Source organism: Myotis nattereri (assembly GCF_964212035.1).
Source record: "Myotis nattereri genome assembly, chromosome: 16".
Lineage (NCBI taxonomy): Eukaryota > Metazoa > Chordata > Mammalia > Chiroptera > Vespertilionidae > Myotis > Myotis nattereri.
Window position 1 is genome coordinate 43,178,805 of NC_138091.1, and position 12,571 is coordinate 43,191,375.

Below are 12,571 nucleotides of genomic sequence, written 5' to 3' on the forward strand. Positions count from 1 at the left end.
AAAGAAGTCACAAAAGGCCAGGTATTATATGATTCCATTGACATGGAATGTCCAAAATAGATAAATGCATAGTTAATGGGTAAAGGGTTTCCTTACTGGATGATTGAAGTGTTCTTGAACTAGATGTTGCACAACTTTGTGCACATACTAAACACGACTGAACTGTATACTTTAAAATGGTGAATTTTATGGTCTGTGAATCATCTCTCACTAAACAACAAGGTGACCTATCAGAGAAAGGTGTAAATGTGCTTGTAGAATAGGATGCAGGCGGGTGCTGGTTCCTGCTCTATGGCCTCACTCTAAAAACAGAGAGTTAAAAGTCCAGTGGTGCAACCTGCAGGCACAGGGATTGCTGAGTTCTGGAAGCACAGGGCTAGTCTCCACTGGCCAAGGAGGAAGGGACATTTGCTGACCAGTTGTATGTGTGCAAACCACTGTGGCAGACTGGGCCACGTTATGAAATAAACTAGGGAGTCAGATTTTAGGATATGTTTTCCCATTGATTTTCTTAAAATATATATATATATTTTTTTAATATATTTTATTGATTTTTTACAGAGAGGAAGGGAGAGAGATAGAGAGTCAGAAACATCGATGAGAGAGAAACATCAATCAGCTGCCTCCTGCACATCTCCCACTGGGGATATGCCCGCAACTCAGGTACATGCCCTTGACCGGAATCGAACCTGGGACCCTTCAGTCCGCAGGCCGACGCTCCATCCACTGAGCCAAACCGGTTTCGGCCTTAAAATATATTTTTATTGATTTCAGAGAGGAAGGGAGGAGAGAGATAGAAACATCAATGATGAGAGAGAATCACTGATTGGCTGCCTCCTGCACGCCCCCTACTGGGGATCGAGTGTGCAACCTGGGCATGTGCCCTTGACCAGAATTGAACCCGGAATCTTCAGTCTGCAGGCCAACGCTCTATCCACTGACCCAAACCAGCTACAGCTAGGGCCCCATTGATTTTTAGAGAGTGGAAGGGAGTAGGAGAGACAGAGAGAGAAACATCACGATGTGAGAGAGACACATTGATTGTTTGCCTCCTGAACATGCCCTAGCCGGGCCTGAGATCAAGCCTGCAACTGAGGTATGTGCCCTTGATCAGAATCGAACCCAGGACCCTTCAGTCTGCAGGCTGACACTTTATCTACTGAGCCAAACCAGCTAGGCAAGGGAGACAGATTTTTATATCCCCTGTGAAGTCCCAGTTCTTCATGGGCTCCTGGGAGGTAGAGTAGTAAGTGATTAAAAGCAGGGAGCCAAGAGTCCTCCTGGCCTTGGTTAGAACATTGCTAAGCACCCCACAAAGCTACCTACAGTTCGCAGATTTAATTCCCTTATCTGTAAAACAGGCATGGTAACAGCACCCACTTTTATGACTGTGACAAAGATTAAATGAGATAATATATGCAAAATGCCTAGAAGAGTGTCTTGCACAAGTTTCTCAATGTTAACCTCAATTTGTTATTGTAGCTGCTTTTATTATTATTGATAAGACTGCTTGGCCTCCATGTAAACAAATATAGAACTGTAAGGAAAGGAGAATTATGGAAATACTCACTAGCATTACCAAAATGGTTATTAGTTATAAATGATCCCTACTCTATAAGAAAGATTTTAATGATTGAGTAGACTGGGTGTTAAAATGAGTGATGCATAAAAAAAATGCCACCAAAATTGACTGTTCAATAAATTAGAGCTTCCACCAAACCAAAACCAAGGTCAAGGTGAAATCAAGTTCACAGAGCCTCATCAGAATCAATTCTGGTCTCAGGATCCAATGAGAATAAGAGATAGATACCTCAACTGGAAAAAGTGCAAGAATGAGATTTTGAAGAAAAGGCAAAAAAAGAGAAAACTTTGAATAAAATGCAACATACAAATGAAACAGCCCTGTCTGGGTAAGTCAGTTGTTGGTTAAAGCATTGTCCTAATATACTAAGTCTGTGGGTTCGATCCCCAGTCAGGGCACATAAAAGAATCAACCAGTGAATGCATAAATAAGTGGAACAACAAAATCGATGTTTCTATTGCTTTCTCTCTCTCTAAAAAAGAAAGAAAGAAAGAAAAAAAAAAGAACTGAAATTGCTAGTCTTTCCACTTCTCCCTGGTTCAGGGCAGTGGTGATCAAAAACGTCTGTTCAAAAAATTTCTTTGCACATTCACTTAAAAAACAATCTTAAAAAAGCACGTGTTATGACATGCGTAAGTATCTATGTGTGTATGTGTGAAATAAATAAAAAGCATGGCGTGGAGGTTCTGGATGGCCACCGTGGAAAGAACCCCTGCCAAGTGGTCTGAGCCTGTGGTTTCTTGCACAGAGGTGGGCTGCATGGTCTCAGAATCATTTCCCACAAGGGAGACCTCATGATGACAGCTGACAATGTTACTAACCAGCTATTCACAGCAGTGCTTATAGAGACAAGACGTATAACTCAGGTCATCAGTTCTCAGAGGACTTAGCAGTAAAGGACAATTACACCACCTACTGGGCACTCACCGTGTGCCAGGCACTGCCCGAAGCACTATCTTAACTCATTTAATCTTCCTGGCATCCCTTTGGAACATTCTTATCGCCATTTTACAGATGAGGACGTGAATGTCAGAAAGACTGAGTAACTTGCCCAAGGTCAAAAAGCTGGTTAAGGAAGACTCAGGCAGCCTGGCTCCTGAGTCCACATTTTCAACCACTAGAATGTGCCTATGCTTCTCAGTGATAATTATAATTCAGACTCAAAAAAACACAAAAGAAGCAAACTGCAATTTGATTTCAGTGAAATAATATATCAATATGTTTCATTTTGAATGTTAGTGTTTTGTACTTTTCTTTAAGTTTAATTTGTAGGGATTTTTAAAAATTTGTTGTTTATTGATTTCAGAGAGAGGGGGAGAGAGAGCTCATCAATCGGTTGCCTCCCACATGCACCCCAATCAGGGACTAAATCCTCTTTAATGTGGGCATGGAACCGAACTGGCAACTTTTCTGGTGCACAAGATGACACTCAATCAACTGAGCCACTCTGGCTGGGCTATTTGTTGATGTTCTGGTTTTACAACTTTAAGAGGTATAAGCACAAGGTATTTGTGCGTAATTTTTAAGTTACGTTTAAGTAATATAAAAATAGCTTAAGTGAACTCTCAACTGTTGGTGAGACTCTTTACCCTTAAAACATACACTCCAAGAAATGCCAGTCTCTGTGGATGTTCAAAGACTAACTTCCAGCCCAGCTCTAAGAAGGCTGCGTATGTGTTTGCACATCTGTGTGTTCAGTGTATGCTGGTTCCTCACACTAGTGTTGGTCTGTACATCCTGACCCTCTTCCCTTGAGTTAGTTCCCCATCATAACCACACAGGGTGGATGGCCACTGGCTCAATGACCTTAAGCTGGAATTTTCCAATCACAAGATTCATGCAAGATAAAGAAAGGACATGTGACAGAGACGGCTGGCTGGTCTGTGGGAGGAGGGAGAGGCAACAAAGGACTGAGGCATGTGAATGAGCCTACGTCATGCCACAGGCCCAGCCGTGCTGGGGCAGGGCCTGCTCCTTTCCGACATGTTCTAGCTCAAGCCTTCCGTTTGACATTTGAAAATTCTATCTCATGCGCTCAGTGCTCAGAAGCTCTTTCTGGTGCCTATCAGACACTCTTATGTGCACAACTCACTAACAGGCATCTGATCTGATCCTCCACCAGCCCTCTGAGGCAATCTCCATTTTACTTATTTTTTAAAATATATTTTTATTGATTTTAAGAGAGGAAGGGAGAGGGAGAGAGAGAGATAGGTACATCAATGATGAGAGAGAATCATTGATCGGCTGCCTCCTGCACGCCCCACAGTGGGGATCGAGCCTGCAACCCAGGCATGTGCCCTTGACTGGAATCGAACCCGGGACCCTTCAGTCCGCAGGCCGACGCTCTATCCACTGAGCCAAACCAGCTAGGGCCGCAATCTGCATTTTAAAGATGAAAAAAAAGAACCTCAAAAAGAGCCAGCAACTTGACTGACATTACTGGACTAGTACGTGGTAGAACGGGGCTTGAAATGAGATCTGCTCCACGCCAGTCCGTACCACCACCCCAAACTGGTACAATTTCCACACCAGGTGGCATCCCTGTAAAGACCTGAACCAAAGGTGGGACAGCAGGAATGAAAAAGAAGGTCCTAAACATTGATGGAACATGGATCCAATTGAAGAAAATGGTTAATAAAAAGGTTACCATTTGTTACCTATTAGATGAGCAAACATCCAAAAGTTTGATAATACCTTCTGTTGATAAGGCTAATAGAGTGTAAACAGGCAATATCCGTGAAATGACAAATTCATCTATCCTTTGACTCAGCAATTTTGCTTCTGGGAATTTACTGAGCAGAGATAACTGTAGAGAAATAAAAAACTACACACGCAAGGTTACTTATAAAACACTGAACTCCGATGTCCTTTACATACAGGGCTGATTAAATAAACTGAGGCACTTTCAGACAATGAAAACATATGCCACAGGGGAAATAAAAAGAAACTCTGATATGAAAAGATCTCCTCCAAAACAAGGTGTATAATAGTGTATTTATACCAGCTTTTGTGGAAAGAGGTGGGAGAATAAGAATTACAATTTTAAAATCTGCATATGCATATTTGTTATAGATGTATTTAGAAACACTGGAAGACTAAGCAAGAAAATAATTATGGTTATAGGGGTGGGAAACACTTTTTAGATTTTTTTTAACCATAAAAATAGAATATTATTAAAAAATTAATGTTAAAAAGCCTGAATGAAGAAGGCCCTGCTCTGGCCAATGTGGCTCAGTTGGTTGAGCACTGTCCCATGCAACAAGAGGTCAAAGGTTCAATTCCCAGTCAGGGCACATGCCCCAGTTGCAGGCTTAATCCCCACTAGGGGGCATGCAAGAAGCAGCTGATTGATGTTTCTCATTGATATTTCTCTCCCTATCTCTGAAATCAAAATACTTTTTAAATAAAAATAAATAAAATTAATAAAAACACATAAAAAAAAAAAAAAAAAAAAGAAGACGGCGGCTCTGCCCAGGTTCCTTTCTCTAGTCAAAGTCGTCGCTCCACGTATTCCTTTTCCACAGCTAGGCTTGGCCCCGTTTGTCTACCACCTCCTCCAGGCAGCATTCAGGTTTGTATCTTCTGGGAGGTCACAGAAGACCATCCTTTTTCATCATGCTTCACTGTATTTTTTGGAAGTTGTAAATATAGCCTTGAACTATTAGTTTCCTTCTCTCTAGATAGTGTAAAATATTGTTGTCTTTTCTGAGTCCCAGAGAGATGAAATAACTTGTCAAAGGTCACCCAGGACACAGCTGGATTGAACCAGCCCTGAGCGCTGTCTAAATCCATTTCCTCACTGCCCCCATTTTGCCTCCAGTTACAGCTCCCAGCAACCTCGGTCCCTGAGGAAGAGAGAGGTTCCCTTTGCCTTTCCTTATGCCCTAACAGAGTTCAGTGTGCAGTGACAGGCAATCACATGCTAGAGGAAGGGAGGGAAGGAGGCAGGGAAAGAGGAAGAGAAGAAGGAAGAAAGCAGAGAGAGAGGGAAGGCGTGGTACTCACTCCTGCAGAGACGGGTCTGAGTCATCGGCATTTGCTGTCCCCAGGTCTGAGTCGTAGGACATGGGCTCCTCAGAGTGGTCTGGACTCTTGGAGCCGTTCTCCGGGAGTAGGAGGCTATCAGAGTTGAGGCTGCAGGACAGCTGGGATGAACTGGCCGTGTCCAGGCTGAGGGAGGAGGCAGTGAGCTGCCTGTTCCGTTGGATCTTATGGCCCGAGTGCTGGACTTCGATGTCCTCTGAGCCTGAGGAATGGGAGATGGAATCCAGAGACTCCTTCCGCTGTAGTTCTGTCCCCGAGGTAGTGACAGGGTCGAGCTCAGAGAATGGACAAAGCCCAGAGAGGGCCAGCGGGGTGAGCGTCCACTCGTTCAGGATGGAGGACTTGTAGGAGAGTTCGAAGGACAAGGATGTCAGTCCCTGCAGGAAGCTGAGGAGGAACTCGCTCTCCTCGGGGTCTCGGAGCAGGGCGGAGGGCTGGTAGTACTCGCACAGGCGGGCTGGCTCCTGCAGCAGCAGCTTCAGGTAGCACTCCATCAGGCCGTCGTTGAGGGCCAGCCGCAGCCAGGCCCGGCAGCGGCCCACGTCCGTGCTGACAAAGACCAGGTGCTCCAAGTCTGAGATGGTGTGCCTGGGAAGGGGGAGAACAGGATTATGTCAAGAAAGGACTTTGAATCATGGAGATGTCGTTTTATACACTGGTTGGCAGGAGCCATACTAATGACACAGGGGAAAGACATGGTCCCTGTCCTCCGTCCAGGTAACTCGCTTTCCAGGGCACACCTCCTGTTAGTAGAGCTGGGGTGGGAACTGAGTGATCCTTTTCGGGTTGGAGTGAAAATAATGCCATAGAATGGGCAGTTTCTGAGCTGGGCCTTGTGGGATTTCAAGAGGGAAAGATAGGAGGACCTCGTAGGCACATGAAACTAACAGAAGTAAAGGCGTAAAGGGAAGGAAAGCCACAGAGCTGTAACAGGAGTGGGGAGCACTGCCATTACAATGTGGGGAGGAGTGGGTGATCTGGTGGCAGAGCCAGGTAATGCAGGTTTTTGAGAATCCAACTGGTGAGGCAGAGTGGGGCAACGGTCCCCACACTTGGCTGTGCCTCAGAATCACCTGGGAACTTGGTCACGATGCAGATTCTGGGGCCTCCACCGAGTGAACCAGGCTCCAGGCTAGGATTTGGGAGCCTGTGGGCTATAGGTTTTTGCACAGGAAGGTGACTTGACCTCAGCTATGCAGACTTTAGGGTGGGTTGCTCTGGATAAGATCAGATCCAGGTATACCAAATTCAGGTCCTGAACGCCTCGATCTAATTAAATGCTCGCTTCTGACTACCACAGTCCCCTGCTCATGTCCCCTTCATGGGCGGACAGACCATGGTCTATAGGACGCAGTGATTGGCTCCGGTTCGCTTAAGCTCAGTAAATGTCAAGAAAGGACAGAATGAGATAAGGGGGACAATGAGAAAGCCATTGTCACCCAGGAGTGAGGTAAGAACCCGAGACAGGCAGTGGCAGTAGGCATGGGAAGGAAGACTGGAGACTGACAAAGCACCATTGGGCTGAAGGTGGCATTTAATAGCCCTTAGAGGCACAGTGCCAGCTGCTTGCTCTGAAGTCCAGGCAGTTAGGGGCAGGGCCACAAAGACAAGTGTCTCAGAGGAAATATTCAGATGCTCTTCCTGGAGTCCACTCTTTTACAATAAACTACCTATGCCATGTTAGGAGTAAATACTTAGCACACAGATGTTCAAGCGTTCTAAGGCGAGGTCAGCAAACTTCTGTGAAGGGTCAGGTAGTAAAGATTTTAAGCTTTGCAGGCCACACCACCTCTGATGCAGCCACCGAACTCTGCAGGGTGTGGCCAAAAGACGGCACCTGCTGCAGGTGACCAGCCAGGGGCTCGAAGCAGTGCCAGGCTGTTGCCTGAGGAAGGAGGGGCTAATGAGGCTTGGTCAGACAATATCCCCCACCTCAACCACCCATGTTCTAGACACAGGAGCGGCTGCTGCTTTCCCACAAAGCTGAAGAGCCCCATGTCCCACCACCAAAAGCTCCTTCCCAATGCAAAACCGCCTGGGCTGGTCTCACTTGTGGGTGATGGCCTTCAGGAGGGGCCAGAAGACAGGCTGAGGCAGAGGCTTCTGGTAGGCACTCTTCTTCCTTTTCCCCCCGGTCTCCGCTCGGACGTGCTTGGCATGCAGGCCGTGGATAAACACGGCCTCCAGGGCGCTGCACATGGTGTTGGCATCTCCGTCTTCACTGGTGACCACTGTGTCCGAGGATGCATACTGCTTCTGCAACGCCTTCATGGATCCCACTAGCTTCTTCTTGATGACCTGGGCGGGGTCAGACGTAACACAGGCCTTTAGAATATCCTGTGGTGACCCCTGGAATGTAACTCTGCCTGTCACAAAATACATGCACAACTACACATGCACACACCTGTATGTATGTATCTGTATGTGCCTTCTGCAAAACTAGCACATGCCAACTATAGAAAATAAAGATAAAGCATACACAAGGAAAATCACACACACCATCCAGAGATACTGTTATTATTTTTTGCAAAGATATTTATGTATTTTTTTACAGAATAGTTTGATTTTTAGAGAGAGAGGAAGAGAGAGAGAAACATCAATGTGAGAGTACAACATCAATCAGCTGCATGCTCCCTACCAGGGATCGAGCCCAAAACCCAGGCATGTGCCCTTGACCGGGAATTGAACCAGCAACCTCCTGATGCATGGGACGACCCCTAACCAACTGAGCCACACTGGCCAGGGCTCTTCTGTTTTTTAAACCAAGAGTCAATAAACTGATAGCCACATAAACCTTATGTTAAGCATTGGCTCCATCATTAGTAATGGCGATGGGACTTGGGTAAATCCATCTAGGACAAAGGTGAGGTGTTCCACCTTAGTTACGTGACCAAGATTCCACACAGAATCAAGAAGCTAAGAGGCAACAAGTGCTGCTTTAGAACAATAAAAAGACCAACAAACAGGAGTATGGTCTACATTCAGAAAAATCAGGTTTAGTCTCAGCTGTCAGTCACCAGCTGGAGCACCTCAGACATTTCACCTAACCTCTCTGAGCCTCACTTTCCTCACCTGTTAAATGGAAAGAATACTTCCTGATCTGCAGCATGGGGGCATTCCTCTTTTCACTCAACCTTGTGTCCTTAATAAATGCTTGTTAAATGAATAAATTACAAAATATACAAGTCTTCTGGAAATACAGAGTAAAAAGAGTTCTGTCAAAATAGAATATATCAAAATTACCCAAGTAGCCTGGCCAGCATGGCTCAGTGGTTGAGCCTTAACCTATGAACTAGAAGGTCATGCATGGTTCTATTTCCAGTCAGGGCACATGCCTGGGTTGCGGCAGCTCAATCCCCAGTATGGGACGTGCAGGAGGCAGCCAATCAATGATTCCCTCCCATTATTGATGTTTCTATCTCCCCCCATCTCCCTTCCTCTCTAAAATATATATATATATATTTAAAAATTACACAATTATTTGGAAAAGGACTGGAAGGGATTGCAAAAAAACTGGTTTGAATCATTAGGTGATAGGATTCTGGACAAATATTATATTGTTTGTTAAATGTTCCTTTTTTATAACAACGTTCATGAGACGTAATTTACATAGCATAAAATACTCTCATTTAAAGTATACAGTTCAATGGTCTTTAGCATATTCACAGAATTGTGCAACCATGGCCGCTATCTAATTTTAGAACATTTTCATTGCCCTAAACGGAAATACTGTACCCACTGGCAGTCACTCCCTATCCCCTTCCCCCAAACCTTGGCAACCGCTAGTCTCCTTTCTGTCTCTATGGAGTTGCCTGTTCTGGACATTTCATGTAAATGGAATCAGACAACAGGCAGCCTTTTGTGTCTGGCTTCTTTCATTTTACTAGTAGCATGTTTTCTTTCATTTTAGCTTCTTTTCCTCTAGGTTGTAGCATTCTTCATGCATCAGTACTCATTCATTTTTATGCCAACTAGTATTCCATTGCATGGATATACCACATTTTATTCATCCACTCATAGTTAATAGACGTTTGGGTTGTTCCCACCTTTTGGCTACAATGCTGCTATTGTGGACGAAGGGCCACATGCTAACCAGACAAGCTCAGGGAAGGCCTGCATGGCGGTCTTGCAAACTCTAAGACCTAAAATAACCACAAAGGATGGTCTGAAATTAAACTATAACTGAAAGCAGTTATGGTGAGTAGTCACTTCCTAGGCCATTATTTTCCCTGACAAGGTCAATCTTTTCTTTAACTGAGTTTATTGTCTTTTTGCTTCTACGATAACATGTCATTAAAATGTCAGGGTAGCTTGTAACTTCCCTTTTTCTGGATCCCTCAGGGCACAACAAATGTCACGAAGGCGGAAACCATAAATTCCCTCATTGTTATTATTATCGAGTTAATTGTTGATTGTTAACTATCCTGTACCCACCTAAGTAATGTGTCTATCATTTTACTTTTTATCCAAACCCAGAGGTCCCCCACTTTTGCCTTCTCCCACCTCTCTAATCTATCACCAATGGATTCCATGTAACCCACCTACGTCTCTTCCTTTGATTGCAATGCATAAAAATAGATGAAAAACCGTCACTCTCTGGAGCATTATCCCAATCCATTGAGATTCTACTTCCCAGCAATTGCTGACAGTTAGGTTCAAATAAACTCACAAAAATTCTTTACCAGGCTTAAATATTTTTACATTAACACTATGAACATTCACCCACAATGTTAGGGGCAAAAACAGAATATTGGGGACTACCTATAGTTATAAGAAATACCGTGATTGCCTTGATCTGATTAAAGAAAGGACATTCTACCAGGCTGGGAGTTGTACGCCCCTGGGACCTGGGAGTCAACCTTGGAATTCCTTTCATTCTCATTCAAGAACTATTATCATGGAAATATTAACAACCTCATTGCCCAAACAATGGAGTCCTGCCCCAGCCCCCATTGCCTACTTCCCCTTGCCTGTAATTCCTACTTCCCCATGTAATCTTTGTCCTACCCAACATAAGCAGCTGGCTTATCGAGGGGGAGGGTTGGAGAGCAGATTTTTGTGGCTGACCTGCTGCTCTCCCATACTACCCGCATTACTAGAATAAATGCTCATACATGATTTAACCCTGTCTCTACTTAATTGGCTCAAGTAGTGACAGACAGCCCAGACCCACTGGTTGTCCAGTTTCAACAAGTTTTTGTGTAGACATATGTCATGTTTTCAATTCTCATGGGTATCTGCCTAGGAGTGGAATTGCTGGTTCCTATGGAGCACTATGTTTAACTTCTTGAGGAACTATCAAACTGTTTCCCACAATGGCTGCACCATTTTACATTCCAACTAGCAATGTATGAGGGTTCCAATTTCTCCTTAACCCCACCAACACTTATTATTGTCTGCCATTTTGGTTGTAGCCATCATAAGGTGTGTGAAGAACTATCTCATTATGGCTTCAATTTGCATTTATCTAATCTATAATAATAAAAGCATAATATGCTAATTAGACTGGACAGCCAAACAACCTTCCAGACATCCTTCTGGATGAAGCTGGGGCTGCAAGGGCCGAGGCAGCCACAGTGGCTATGAGGGCCGAGACAAGCCGCTGCGGCTGTGAGGGCTGAGCCCCTTGCACGAATTTCGTGCATCGAGCCTCTAGTCCTATATAATAAAACCCTAATATGCAAATCAACCGAATGATGGAACAACTGGTCAATATGACGTGCACTGACCTCCAGGGGGCAGACACTCCACACAGGAACTGCCCCCTGGTGGTCAGTGAGCTCCCACGGGGGAGCACTGCTCAGCCAGAAGCCAGGCTCATGGCTGGCAAGCGCAGTGGCGGTGGTGAGAGCCTTTCCTGCCTCCACTGCAGGCGGGTGGTAAGGAGCAAGTGGTCCCGGACTGCGAGAGGGATGTCTGACTGTGGCTTAGGCTTGATCCCTCCAGATATCCCTCGAGGGGTCCCGGACTGGGAGAGGGTGCAGACCAGGCTGAGGGCCCCCCTTCTCCTGCACAAATTTCGTGCACCAGACCTCTAGTGTCTAATAATGGTGAGCATCTTTTCATGTACTTATTGGCCACTTACATATCTTCTTTGGAGAAATCCTTCATTTTCAGGTAACCCTTATTAAATCCCAACTGTTTTTTGGTAAATTCTCATTTTATCACCAATAAGATGGTCTAGAAAGGGCAGGACTTCCTCAGAGCTTGCTTCTGCTATAACTTTTTTCTCAGCCTGAGGCCTCTCTTTCCAGACAGTGTCCATACATTTCAAAGTGAGGAAAGCCAATGAAATGGCTGTGCACCTCCTTCCCCACTCTTGATCCTCCGTTGTCACCTACCGAGATGGCATCCCGGGGGTCCACTCCATTCTCCACCACTGACAGCATTTCCACTCAGGCAGCAGCTCCCAGGAAAAACCACATGACACCTGTTGAGACAGATGGTGGCCAGGTGAGCAAGCTCCCAACTCACCACCCCCAGCCAATCCCTAGGCCCCCAAGCAGCCAGCAGGAGTTCAGCCTCTGAAAGGCCTCTGAATACAAAAGTAAAAAATTGAAAGTGGGTTTTAAGGAAGGAAATAAGGAAGGAAAAAGTCTGAGGGCCTGGATCTTGGGAGGGAAGGAGCCCTGTGTGCCAGGGATGGGCTTGCCCAAGGAGTGGGTAGAAAGTACCCTTAACGCCACACTAAACGCTGGCACAAACGCAGGGAATGAAAGGCTGACGATTTATATACAGAGCTGAGGGTGCAGGGCTCGTGCATCGAGCCTCTAGTCCTATATAATAAAACCCTAATATGCAAATCAACCGAATGATGGAACAACTGGTCAATATGACGTGCACTGACCTCCAGGGGGCAGACACTCCACACAGGAACTGCCCCCTGGTGGTCAGTGAGCTCCCACGGGGGAGCACTGCTCAGCCAGAAGCCAGGCTCATGGCTTC

At 45.4% G+C, this 12,571-nt stretch overlaps 1 protein-coding gene across 1 annotated transcript in view; it reads right to left on the reverse strand.

Annotated features, from left to right (window-relative positions):
* Positions 1-12,015, reverse strand: part of PLEKHM1 (pleckstrin homology and RUN domain containing M1) — a gene marked incomplete at its 5' end in the record, with an annotated part of 38,581 nt that extends 26,566 nt beyond the window's left edge. Inside the window, 3 exons of the mRNA XM_081108962.1 lie at positions 5,588-6,214; positions 7,677-7,924; positions 11,968-12,015. Of these exons, the coding sequence (XP_080965088.1) occupies positions 5,588-6,214; positions 7,677-7,924; positions 11,968-12,015 (923 nt within the window). The remainder of the gene's footprint in view (positions 1-5,587; positions 6,215-7,676; positions 7,925-11,967) is intronic.
* Between the last annotated feature and the right edge of the window lie 556 nt (positions 12,016-12,571).